General features: G+C 36.0%; 1 protein-coding gene across 2 annotated transcripts in view; it reads right to left on the bottom strand.

Annotated features, from left to right (window-relative positions):
- Positions 1-14,238, bottom strand: part of DTL (denticleless E3 ubiquitin protein ligase homolog) — a 47,710-nt gene that overhangs the window by 18,356 nt on the left and 15,116 nt on the right. For both annotated transcript variants that reach the window (XM_063115177.1, XM_063115178.1), the window contains 5 exons: positions 11,748-11,851; positions 11,352-11,456; positions 8,301-8,413; positions 2,557-2,646; positions 122-257 (listed from right to left, as the gene is read on the bottom strand). In XM_063115177.1, the coding sequence (XP_062971247.1) occupies positions 122-257; positions 2,557-2,646; positions 8,301-8,413; positions 11,352-11,456; positions 11,748-11,851 (548 nt within the window). The remainder of the gene's footprint in view (positions 1-121; positions 258-2,556; positions 2,647-8,300; positions 8,414-11,351; positions 11,457-11,747; positions 11,852-14,238) is intronic.

Genomic DNA, 14,238 nt, shown 5'->3' with positions numbered 1-14,238 from the left:
AGAAGATGGTGCTTTTTTTAAAAAACATACCAAAACAAGATCAAATCTAACATACCACTAGGTACTGGAGGACTAAACCAGTCAAACCATAAAAAACTTAGAAAATGCAAGATATCCTTACCTAGACCAGCTCTTGCCTCTTTTTTCTTCTGAGAGGCCCAACCCACTATTGAAAGTTTATCTCCTCCTGGTTTCTCCTCCAAGCCTCTATTCAAGCGCCAGATTTTTAGTGTATTGTCATCAGAGCAGGTAGCAATCTAAGGAGAATCAGTAAGGGAGTTAAGAAGTTTCAAGCAAAGATTCACAACAAAGTAAAAAATAGATCTGTCTTAAGGGTTCATGACTGGAGAATTATTTTGTCTGATATAACAGGATACAGAAAATAATATCTGGAAGATCATATACTTCCATTCCTTGCTTTCAGGAATCATTCCAGATTTCCAAAAAAGCTGTCTCTCTAGTTTCTTGTTTATATACATTCTGATGATAATTATTTCCTTACCAGTCATTTTTTATCTAACCTAAAGCTCTGCTGTAACACCAGGCTCATTTTATTTTGTTGTCTCAAGAAACTGGGCAAGTCAATAACTTTATCACTTTCTATATAACTACAAAATATATAATTAAGATACCTTTTTTACTCTTTATGTTCAATGATCAGTCAGTGTATGTCACCAACATTCAATTCCTATGACTTCCTTCTGGATTTGCATGTTCTGCCCTATTGCTAAAATAACGGGATCATTTCCAAGATCAGACTTAGTAGTAGGCTGTGACAAGTAGAATAAAACTATTCCTTTGAGGTTCTTTTTCAGATAGGTAAAGGAGCAATCTGGGAAAACAACAAGTTCACCAGGCCAAAATAAGTTAAAAATAACCTTTGCCCCTTTAAAAATATCTGACCATTCCTGATCTTGGTCCCAAGCCTTTTATGGCAGAGAAAGTCCAGCTTGAAGAGCTTGTGGCAAATGGCCACTGGTACCAAAGCTGTTCCCCAGCATTTGTTTATATAATTTCTCTATTTCAGTCACTAAAGAGAGAGGAAAAAAGAATACACGTTCTCTCAAGTCTTGGCCCCCAAGGGACTGACAGTTTTTTCCTTTCCTTACTGGGAGGCCAAAAGAAGATACACATATTTTAACTGCTCGACGAGAAATGCTTGGAATCCCACAGTCACTGTATAGTCTATTAACAATAGTTACTATTTACAGAGCACCTACTGTATGTATGGTAATTTACATTCTTCACCATATTTAATTCTCACAATATAAAAAGCCTTGTACTCAAATAATCTTACCTCCAAAATGGGAATAAAGTTATCTGCTCAAAGTCACCACAATTAAATGGCAGAGCTAGAATTTAAACCCAGGTTTCTCCTATTCCAAAAGTTAGACCTTTTAAAAACAACAAAAACCCACATTCTAACTCCCCATTTCTCAGCATGGGACAAAATTATTTTAAAGAGACTTTTAAAAAGGTGGACACTACATTAATACAATAAACAGTCCTGCCATTTTCTTTGAGTCTTTTCTCACAGGAAATAAGAATAATATATGATGGTCGAGATACACAGATATTTCACTGGAAATTACATGCAATCTCAGAGGAAAAAAATGTCATTAGGGTGTAATTATGGGCGATTAAGGTAATGATTAAAAAAGAAAAAAGTCTTCCATGAAGTTGGCCACAAAAATGGTAACAGGAATATTAAAATAAAGAGAATTCCACAGCAGTACTAGAAAACTATCAGGGATGCTACAATACACCAGACCATGAGAAGTTTCTGAAAGATAAAAAACAGATGGGAATAACAAGCAACAAAATCTCAAAACGTCACACAGTATGTGAGAGGGGAGACCTCCACAGAAGTGAGATTTCCTGTAGAACCCAGAATAACCCAAAGACCAGAGGTTAGGAAAATGAGTGGAATTTGGACTATTATAAGAAATTTCTATATAAACATGGAGTTTATGTTTCTACCTTTTAGGTTTTTTTGTTTAAGTATCACGTAGTATATTCACTGTAAGAAAAAATTAAAAGGCGGGCATATTTCTTCTTTCCAGGGGGTCTAAAACATTTCAGACCTACTTCTTATGTGGTTTAGCCATAGAAAATCTAACATATTAAGACTTTACAGTAACAATTTTGTTAGTCATATGTGAAAACCCAAATTGGACTGTGAAGAACAGTCAAGATGTTACTTTTCATACACCACATTGATAATAAGAAAGTGAAAAAGACTAGTTCTCACTGTAGATTTTCTCACGTTTGATTCTTTAAAAGGTTTTAATTAAGTTAAAAACTCAATTCTATATTTAGCAAAGAAATAACTCTAGGGAACCAGAAATTGACCCTTATTCCTTAGTGTGTAATACAGTTTCTCTACTGAGAGAGAAAAACAGAATGTGTGTGAGTAATGCTGACAACCTCTAGATCTTTTAAATCCCTATTTAAACATTAAAGTCCCTAAAGTCCCTACCACTCTCAAACAAACCTTGGGAAAACCTATAAACCTGTGATTTACTTTTTAAACCAACCAGAGATTTGTTTACAAACCTTTGTGAAGTCGGATGGACACCAGCACACAGAAGTGACCTCTTGAGAATGACCCAGGAGCACAGTAGGAGGATGCCAGGGTGTGGAGACCTAGTCCAATAGAAAAGAAACACACAAGTCAGCAGAGCAGTGTTGTTTCCCAGATAGAGCCTTTGAATCTCCATAACTGTGCCTTAGAGCTTTAGGGTTGTTACCAAAGGCCCCTAGGCCTGCCTTGTTCTATTTCAGAAAAAAAGAGTTCCAATGGGCAATGAAGTATTTCTGTCACTGATCTGAGAAAACACAATGAAAACAGCCAAAATAAATAAATAATATGAGCTTAGATACCAAGACAGTTCTTTTTTCAAATCAGGACTACCTAGCTATACATATTTTGGCTAAATTTCAAGATTGGCATTGTCCCTCACCCCTTAGCTGGTAAATTTTCTGGAAAGATGAAGTTTAGTTGCTAGGTAGTGCACTTTAAGTGGACAACTTAGTTCTGTTTTTACATAGCCTAGACATTTTCATATCTTCTCTAGTCAGCTATTTCCAGGAACACTAAATTAACTGAATCCTAAAGGAACCTGAAACATGCTACCAGCTCTCCTCGGACAAGAGGACATAATCTTCCTTCCAAAAGAAGACTCTCAGACTTTTACCAAAATCCAAAGTATATTATACTCATTTTGAGTTAGGTAACCTTCATTTTAAAGGGGTAAAAGCTGTATTTTACATGGCACTTTGGTATCCTTTGAGAAAAAAATTTTTTCTTCCAAAATTTTATTTCAGTTAATTGGCTTAAATAAATTTTGAATTTAAATGTCTCACCACATTTTAATGTTTTAATGCATAAAAAAGGGTCACGTGTTGTACTGCACATGACTAAAGAATCATATTTTCCCATCATTAGATAACACCAGTGATATGCATTTGACAGCATCGTACAACTGATTCATTCAAGAGAAGTCAATCCCTTTCACGGGCCATAAGAATTAATCAGCACAATAAGGAGTACAAACTTACATAACTATTATTAGCACATAGGTTTGAAAAGAGCAAAGAGGCTGGGGCTGAGAGAAGTTATTCTCTTTTCATTTTCCTGATGCTCTGAATCATGGCTCATTTGTATGAAGAAAGTGGAGGTGTCTCTGGAAAGAATATTTGTGAGAATGACTAAACTTAATAGATTCCTCAGATTATAGTTAAGAGATCTGACACACTGATTCATAAGGTTATCCAACTCAATTATTACTATTCTCTTGGGTTAAATGGCACATATGCAACGATTCAAAAAGCAAAAGAAGACAGAGAAGAATCTAATTTGCCTTACCGAGTTAAAGTCTAATGGAAAAGGAAGTTTTTTCTTTATCTTCAAGGATCTCACTTACTGCCTACTTCTGCAATGCCACAGAGACAATAATTTATCCTTTCACAAGGTAATATATTTTTGAAAAGCCTTTTCAGATATTCTCTATTTTAGTAGTCACAAAAATTCTCCTTCCTCCTCAATTTGGGATGGCCTCAGTCCATTAAGTTCTTCTCTACCCAAGGCCCAAATATGTCTGGTAGCATAGCAACAAGTTAAAGGGAAAGGAAATCCTCATGTCCTTTTGAGCATCCCTGGTAGGAACACATTATTCTCCTCCATTGGTTTACCCTGCTTATTGCCACTAGCTTTTTATTTCATGACACTGCCCCTTCCTCAGTTTTTGTATTATAATACCTAAGAGAACCTAAATATGTATGCAAAGGATTAAAACAATTTTCAAGAAAAACCAAATACTCACCAATAGAATATATATACATTTTTGCATTTATCTACAGGATCTCAGAGAAAAAAAAAGAGACCCATTGGAAAAACTTTTTACCATTTGATAATAAGGACATAACAATAATGACAATAAAAGTCAGCATTTAAAAATGAATACCATAAGCCTGACACTTTACATAGCATTAAAAGTGGTGGTGGGGGTTCCTCAAAAAGTTAAACACAGAGTTAAGTATCACACAACGCAGCAATTCTACTCTTAAGTATATACCCTCGGGAGAATTGAAAACATATGTTCAAACAAAAACTTATATACAAAATTTCATAGCAGCTTTATTCATAAATTCAAGAAGTAGAAACAACTCAAATGTCCATCAACTGATGAATGGATAAACAAAATGTGTTCTATCCATACAATGGAATATTATACAACTGTAAAAGGAAGGAAGTACTGATACATGCCACAACATGGATGAACCTTGATAACATTATGCCAAGTGAAAGAAGTCAGACACAAAATGACCCATATTGTAGAACTCCATTTATATGAAATGTCCAGAATAGGCAAATCCATAGAGACAGAATGAATGTAGGCTGGCAGTTGTTGGGGACTGGAGTGAGGGTGAATAAAGAGTGATAGTTAAAGGATACAGGGCTCCTTTCTGGTGTGATGAATGTTTAGGAATTAGGTAGTCACACAACATTATGATTATACTAAAAACCATAAGTGTACATTTTTAAATGACTGAAATGGTGAATTTTATGTTATATAAACTCTATCTCAATAAAAAAAAGTAGGGGAAATATGTTGTGAGCTGAAATGAGAAACTAACATCTAACAAGTTTTTATTAACTTTAGTAATGAGTGCTTTGATTAGGACTATCCTGGGGTATAGTACCTGGTGACTACCTCAAAGAACATTAGTTTCCTCTAATAAAATTCAGGTGGCTTTTAAATCTTTCATTTTCATTCAAATACATTTTTATTTATTGTCACTTCATTATAAAAACATTACCATAATTACATGATTTTGTTTTTTAAAAGCCTTCCTTTTAAGTAGGAAGGAGACTATTAAGTCCAAGAAACATTTACATCTATGCATCTTGGGAATGGTCAAACAAAGAAAACTGTTCTCTCTTATATATTTTATGTTTTGTAGAATAAAGTCTTTAATTCAAGGTATAAGAAATCCCAAAATTAAAGGTACCTGTAGAAGTAAATGGCTTTAACCTACAGACCTCATAAAGCATTTTATGTAGTTAAACATGCAAAAAAGATCAGCACTTTTCCTTACAAAATCTCCTTACTCTGCCTAGTTGGAAACCAAATCTAATCTTTACTTCTGCCATGGGATCATTTACACTTCCTAAAGTGTCAGGCTCAATGTTTCGCCAGTCAGCAGTAGAATGACTATGCCAAATCAGTTTATTTATAACCACTTCAATACTATTTAGTGACCATATCAGAAACAAACCAAGGAAGAAGGGGTAGCAGTAGGGGTGGGGGTGGGACAATGGGTAGGAATTAAAAAGAAAAAGTATGATATTAAATCTTTTTATTTTTAAGTCTCGGGCCTTAGTATCTGAGTTTAAATATATTACATCTCCCTGTTGCTGGGCAGTAGTGAAAATCTTAAAAGGCCATTTTCTTCTATCTTAAGATATAAAACTCCCTTCTTTCACTCTGTTTTGTTGTACCTATTAGCTTTTTAGCATAGAAAAAAATTCCAACAGTCATTTAAGTTCATTTAAATTCACACCTTTTGAAAACACAGCAGAGTTATAAGACAACCTAACAGCTTGGATACTCAGCTTGCATGAAATCTCTTTTAAACTACCCCTCCACCCTCCTTTATCGCAGAAAAGAGAAACTGAGCCACCTCACTAGGCATTTTCAATCTTAGAAGCAGCAAGTTTGCCAGGATCTCAAGTATCAGAGCCTGTACACTGAGTTACGTGTGGACACGCAGAACATCACGTCAGAACCACGTCATTCAGCACTGACATGTGATCCAGCCTAGGAATTCAGAAAGGGTCATCCATGTATGTAGTGGCCACTGTCTGGATGACTGAAAATGGGTTACAAAGAATAGCCAAGTATCTTTAGTGTGTGTATTTAAAAGGAGAATGTATCCCTTCAATCTTCATTCCTCGAAACAAAATTTTAAAAAGGCCTTTGTACTAAAGAGTGCTAGAAGAACTTTAAGAATTTGCAAGAAAACTATATGCAGAGTATAAACATATATGTATATAGAAAACTACACACACACAACATATAATTATAAACATAGTTATGTATACGTATAGCAATGAAAAACTGATCAAAAATGATTTTAAAATAATCAGTACATAAGTATTTTTTGCATAATCTTTTATTACGCTTTCTGGTGTGCCTAAAATTTAAGTTTTTTTTTTTTTTTTTAAGAAGAAAGAAACTTAAAAAGATGCAGACTTATGGTAGGGATAAAATCCTTTACTTAAGTTAGGAGCCAAAGTGGAGAAAGGAGTGTAGGGAAGACAGTGAGAGAAGGAAAAAGGGAAAGCAAAAAGAAAGCAAAATAAGAAGATAAGACCAAATTTGATGTTCAGAATTTAAAATATAAGACAGAAGCATTATGCTATTGATACTCATTATTAAAGTTTAAAGCGCAAGTAAGAAGAATTTTACAGAGAGGAAGGTAAGTAAAAACTCTTATCACAAGATGAGGTCTCAAGTATGTACTTTATACTTGAAACAAAAACAAATTTTCATTTAAAAATACAACAAATAAAAGAAATGTGTATGGGGAAAGAGGCAGGACCAACATAAAACACCTTGAGTAGAACAATATCTCCATCTTGTGATCTTTTAGGATATCATTACTAAAACTTTTGAATAAGGTAGTGTTGCATTTTTGCAACTCTAGGTACACAGAAATCACTTTTTCATACCTCCCCCAGGACTGGATGAAATTAAGCTGAAGAATTACACTTCATACTGAACAGGCTGCACCACTGCCCTAAGACAATATTAATGATATGACTTCTTACAGGTTGGCAGGACTAAGAATGATATAACTTTCTCTTGAGAGGGGATTTGAAACTATGGACCCATGAAGTTTTAGACATTATGAATCTAAACAAAATATGTGACCTTTGATTATTCAATTCACCAATGTCAAAGACATGTATGAAATTTCAGGGAAATCTAGCAGACAACAAATTTTTAGCCCTAGGTAAACAATACCTTAATCATTTTCTTTCTCTAAATTCTCAGAACATTTTCGTAATTAATTATTCTCTAGAGACATTTTTTGGTAGTCACCAAGTGCTAATTGTGGTGTAACAAACATTTCAATTGAATAGCTTTAAATTTCTTAGCTCACAGTAGTCACTTTAGACTTACTGTTATTTAAAAAGATTATAAAATTGCTTAACAGATAGCAATGGGAAATCTGTAAGATAAAAAAAATTAAATGCTATTAAATACATTTAAAGAATGATAAAACAACTACATCTATGTATTTTAGTAGCCTGAAGATTGGCTACTTGTAAGAAGAGAGAATAAAGAATACAATTATGATACAAATATTTCTGAGTGACTGTTTTGCACAAAACTTTATGGGTGACTAGAGCGCAGGATCCTAGGGATCAAGATACGATATTGTGAACGAGAGTAAAACACACAGGGCAGAAAGGCAGTACATCATGTTTTCCAGAAAGGAGGACAAAGTAGTTAAGATTCTTACCACCATTCTGACCTCTCAATTTCCTGATAACCTGTGCAACAGAGGATACAGATTGTCAATTTCTGACAAGCTATGGCCATAAAAGTGTCATATATTCTGTGACAGAGCAAGCTTTTGATTATATTAAGAGCTAAGAAGCAACCTTTACTAATATCTGATGTAGTAAAAGTTAATATTTTTTTCATTAAACTTACCTCATATTGGACAGAAGAAATAGTTGCAAGAATATTTCAGTTCACATTTGTGGGGGAAGTTTGGCAACTTACTTTCCAGATGTACGCTGCTTCATCACTTGAGCCGCTGACTAAAAACTGGTCATCTGGACTAAGACTGGATTTTACATAAAAGGTAGAGTTCTGGTGTCCATTGAAGATAGCCACTGCCAGAGGAAAAAAACAAATTACTTGTTTCTTATTATTTCCAGTGTTCAGATGAAAGCAGACAACATACATATTCTATCAAGTTTTATCACTGTATTGATTGTTGAAACAGATGGTCAAGCTTTATTTGCTCAATAAAAGGGAATCCTAGAAAGAGGCTTTATGTTAGATCCAATCTCATGAACTCAGCCTAAATACTTGGTAGGGTGTCAGCCAAATATTAACTTTTACTACATCAGATATTTAGTAAAGATTGCTTCTTTGCTCTTAATATAATCAAAATCTTACTCTGTCACAGATTACATGACACTTTTATGGCCATAGCTTCTCAGGTGTTGGCCATACCAAGTGAGAAAAATATGGCGAAAAATATTCTCAAAAGAAAAGAGTGCAGGCAATGTCCAATCTTGTAGTAAAATGCCTTCATTAGACCCTTTCTCCACCTCAGGATAGGGCTTTTTAAATTGCATAATACATTGGTATTACTTCCCCTTAGACTTCAAAGCCTGAGGATAAATTTCATGTCTTATTCTTTCCTCACTAGACCTTACAGTGTTTTGAACAGAGCAGATCCTCAAACACTTGTCCCATGAATAGGTAAAAATCAGTGAAATGAATTATTCAGATTCTGGCTAAGACTTACTGATATCTTATCTGGGATGTGGGAATATTTTTAATCAGTACTTTAGATATGCTGAATGATGGAAGTAGCTAGTGGGGTAAACTATATGCTCATTTGCAAGACGTTAGGTTAGCTTTAGCTTTCAGGTTTAGACTTCTTACTCTCCATAGCAAAGAGGAAGTAACCTAATCTAGCACAATGTGCTGTCGACAGGTTCTCCTATCTTCAGGCCAAAACCTGAAGCCTCTGTCATCAGAACACTGCGAAGAAGAATAAATCTCAGTTATTGGAGAATTTAAGGATACATTTAGGCAGGAAAAAAATAATCACACTCCAACTTTTAACAGAGGGAGAAAAGTATTAGTAAGGGACTTAAAAGCGTTCCATAAGTGCTTCCAGAAATTCCTTTTTCAAGAATGAAACTGGAAAATAACTTTGTATTTATAGCTTCTAAAGAAAAAACCTATGTATCAAACACTCCCCATATTAGACACTTTTACTGTGAAAGTGAAGCTGGATATGAATCAATTCAAGTACACATATTATAAACCTGCTATGATAAATAAATCCCCACAAAATAAACAGATTCCTTTATTCTGAACACTGCTCTAAAACTGTAATTGTTCATCTTCCTTAACTCTAAACTATTAATGGAAATCTATAGACAGAATTTCTCATTATACCTGTAAGTATTTATTGCCCTCTGCTGGTTTAAGAAAGGCTGGTATGAAATACATTGTAAGTTTTCCAAAACTTGCTAAAAATCCTTCTAAAACATATACTGGTGTTAATTAGCTCAATTTAGTCTGTCTTTGATGATCTGAGCTCTTAAAGTACTTCAGAGTCAACCTTATGAATATTACTTTGCATAATATAATAATGTGAATAAAAAGTATGGGAGATGAAGTACTGAGTACAGGAACCTTTCTGAAGTTTTGAAAAAGACTAGTAATTACCAGATGTTACACACATACACACTTGGCTGTCATTCAGTTTCTAAGGAACAAATCATTCAAGCAATCAATCAATGTACTATCTATCTATGAGAGTAAATCACATCATTTTAGGAGTACAGAAAAAGGTTACTAAGTTATCAGCAAAGTGTTTGATGGCAGAGGGACAAACTAAACTCAATGCCTCTTTTGTGCATACTATAGCAACAATTATATCAAAAGACTTCTTGCTCATCTAGTAATATAATCAGAACTGGACTCTGTCTTTTGGGGAAAGACTTTGAAGTCTCTTTATATGACTAACTAAATCAAGCAGTTTTCCAAATTCTGATTCTACTAAGAAAAACAGCAGAAGTTATAAACCTCTTCTCTTTTCCAAATACTCTTGCTCTCGCTTTAGAAAACATGAGACCTAATACAAGGCATTGGAATGCCAAATGTGATGTTGCCACAGATATCAAAGTTCTAATAAGATTGCCTGGGACAATCTTTGGAAACTTTTATAAGATCCCAGCTAAAATGAGCTAGGTTTTATACCACAAGGGTACTTCAACAAGTTCATGGAAAAATGGAATAAACAGATTATACAAATCTTTCCATGAACTTTTCAAAGACCCTTCCTCTCCTTCGTATTTTGAGATTTCTTTATCAGCACATCTTACTTTAGTGGAAACTGGGTAGCTCTGGGACTGGTTATGGAATTCAAAATTCAGTGTTTTTGATAGAGCTATATTTGAGAAAGCAGGCTACTAATATGTTCCTTGCTTAAGTAATTGATAATGTTCCTAAAAATAATGTAACCCAAATAACTCTCTTAATGCATGCTTGAGAAACTTGGGTTTCTTTTTAAAAATATAATTTATTTATTAGTTTTTAAAGTATCAGATTCTGTTTTTACATTCTTAAGGGAAAAATGAGTGAGAAAACACCTCAACAGATAAAATGGTCTCTGTCCAACATTAAGGAGAAGGCTAAGGGAGGATGGAAATATTTTAGGGGGTCTGAAAAATATTCAGCCCCCTAATTTTAATAGACCCCAAGGATGACAAAAGCTGAGCAGAACAGCTTTCTCTACCCCACAGCTTATTAAATCAAAAATTGAGATAATTCTAAATATAGGCCAAGGGGCACAATTTTAGAACTCACTATTAAAATAAAGTCACAATAAAGAATAGGATTATTTACTTATGAAAATCATCACAAGGAAAGTATACTATGAAAACACCACTAGAACTAATCTAAGGTACCAAAGTCCTCATATGGCTTAATAAACTTTATTTAGGAGAAAAACATTAAGTTATCATTAACAAAAAAGCCCATATTAGTTTCCTGGTAAAAGAATTTGAATGACTAATATCTTACCTGGAGAAGTCTTTAATCCAGTCATATTGAACATGTAGATATTGTCATCTGTGCAATTGGCAAATAAAGTAGATCCAGTAGAATCCAAAACCAGACTTGAGTATCCTGGAAAAAGGAAACTTTAGTAAGCATGTCCTGATGATGGTGAGTAGACCTAAAGCTAAAATGTTGAGGCAAAAATCATACCACAAGAATAATCATCAGAATTCTTTGTCCTCAAAATATATAAAAATCAAAAATATTCTTATTTTTTATCTTTTGAACTTCAAAAAGATACAACCACATGAGAGTTTCCCAAGTCTATGTTGCTGAAAATTAGTCTGATATTTAAAAAAAAAGGTTTTAACAAAAATTCACATCTCCCCAATAAGTTCTATAGTCTATGAAATGGCTTACCTAGTTTTCGTGTGCTGCTACCTGGGTACAGGAAAGACTTGGATGCTATGGGTTCTTGTCGATAAGCAGTGTAATTTTTGCGCAAATCCCATACTTTGATTATCCTAGAAACCAAGGCAAATAGTTATTTTGTAGAAAAACCTTCTCCCAAAACCTAAACTTCAATTACTTTGAACGTGAAATCACTTTTAATCTAACTCTTTTGCCACATTAATGAGGCACAGTAAGGATATCTCACTGGGAAATAAATTAAACTATCTCATACTGCTGTCTTCAACGTCAGACTTACAATACTGGCAGAACGGAAACAGATGTGATATGACCCAGGGATGGGTTATTGGAGTTTACTCCAAGGGAGCGGAAAAGGAAGATGAAGGTTGAGCGCTGATAGTCATTGTTCCATTGTTTTCAGAAAAAACACTTCCTAAGCCTTTAATATCTACATATATCTTTTGACATCATAAGTGGAAAGCTCTGTCTCTATGGTTATACATAACTCCTTAAGAAATCTAGTCTAAACAAATTTTCCTGGGAAATAGAGAAAAGTGTTTTTTCATTTCATCTATTAAGATACTTGTCTTAATCCTCTATTTCTAGTTTGCAGGCAACTTGAAAACACAAGCTTGGTATAAAATGGCAGTATACTTGGAAATGAACAGAGCAAGCTTTCACAGCCATTAACAAGCATAACTAATAACCTTTAGATAATCCTTCATTCCTGCCTGAGGATTTGGTCCACATAAGGTTTTAATGCCCAGAGGGCACAACGAAAATCCTAGTTTAGCAAGCCATCATCTTTTTAAATTAAAATTTTTGAAGGGAGGGATGCAAAGAAGGGTGCTTAAAAATAGAGTCCCTATATGCAAAGAATTTATATTCTATAAAGCAACCAATCAACAAGCTCACAGACTTATTTGGAAGCCAAAAACTCAGACCAATCATGGGTGGAAGGTATGTGAAAGTCATTAGGCCTTACTATCAATCCAGTTAGATTACTCCCAGAAATGCCAATTTCATGCCCAGTGGCTGGCCAGTTAGCTCATTTGGTTAGAGCATAATGCTGGTAACACCAAGGTCACAGGTTCCCTTACTGGCCAGCCACCAAAAAAAAAAAATCAGTGACTAAATTATCCAAAGGTACCTCAAAAAGTTCATGGAAAACTTCATAGTTTTTTTATTAATATTTTTTTTACATTCTATGATGTTGCTGCAGAGCAGTTGGGAGGGAGGGGGACAGGAGAAAAGGGAAGGAAATGTGATGGAAGAAAGAACAAGGAGGGGTGGGATTGAGGCCTGTGGCACCCCCCTCATTCCCACAGGGGAGACTGGGGGGATTCCAGTGGTGGCTTGGTCATTGCTGAGCTGGGTGCAGTTGTCAGGGGAGTGTGGCAAAAGCCCTCGCCCCCCGACCACCCAAGCTTGGAAACCCGGGGCCCTTCTTGCTGAAGCTTGGAGGTCGTTGCTGGGCTGGATGCAGGTGTGGCGGGGGCATGGTGTGGCTGAGACCCTTGGCCTCCCCACACTGCCCGGACTCAGAAGAGCCCAGGGCTCTTCCTGCAGCAGTTCAGTGGTCATTGCTGGAGTGGTTGTGTGTCAGGGGGTGTGGCCGAGGCCCAAGGGCCCTCCCTCAGGACTGGTTGCTGACGTCGGTGTGCATGTCTGAGGCCCCAGCCCTCCACTCTTTCTGGCTTGGTAGCCCATTGGACTTCCAGTCCTTCTAAGTGTTATAGATGCTCTTTGGTGAAATGAGATCTTTACTAGTTAATATCAAACTTTGTCTCTGGTTGGGGGACTTTGTTTTTTCTTTCAGTTCTGTGTTGGATTATTTGCTGCTCCCAACACTTAAACTCTGTGCTGAAACTAATTTTTTGTCCTTGGCTTACTTCTAAAATGAGGGAACTTCCTGTGGGGACCAGTACTTGAGCTGTGTGGTTGAACTAAATTGCTGCTTTGCTGTTGATTCCCTAGGGAAGGTTTTTTTGTGCAGTTCAGGTTTTAATGGTTGACTTTATAGGTACTTTGGGCTCTCAAGAGATCTGGTGCACCTGGATTGTGTAGAAACTCTGGTCTGGGCCTGAGTCTTTTCATCAAACTGTACCCCATGCAATTCTATATTCCTGACTAGTCTCCTCTGAGTGGTCCTATGCTGACTGGGGGGCAGATTAGCTGTCCTTGCTGTGCCCTGGTGTTCTACCAGTGGGCCCGTCTCCCCCACCGCCCATGCTGCAAACACTTCCCATGGGATGGGCCGTGCTATGGTCCCATGTGATGACTCACTGGCCTCTGAGTGGCTCCTTTTTTTCAGTTGTGGCTCCTTGCTCCTGTGTGGGTCCATGGGAACCCTATTAGTGATCTTGCTGTCCTGGGGGCCATCAAGGCCCTCTTCTCCCCTGCCACCTCCAAGCAACTTCATCTGAAGGGCACAGCTGCAGCTTTTGCCAGCTCCTGCTCCATGTACTCAGCAGCTCCAGGCTGGAAGTGGCCGGGATTC

Source organism: Cynocephalus volans, chromosome 11, assembly GCF_027409185.1.
Source record: "Cynocephalus volans isolate mCynVol1 chromosome 11, mCynVol1.pri, whole genome shotgun sequence".
Taxonomy (NCBI): Eukaryota; Metazoa; Chordata; class Mammalia; order Dermoptera; family Cynocephalidae; genus Cynocephalus; species Cynocephalus volans.
The sequence above is the reverse complement of the archived record's forward strand: the minus strand, read 5'-3'. Positions and strand labels throughout refer to the sequence as shown.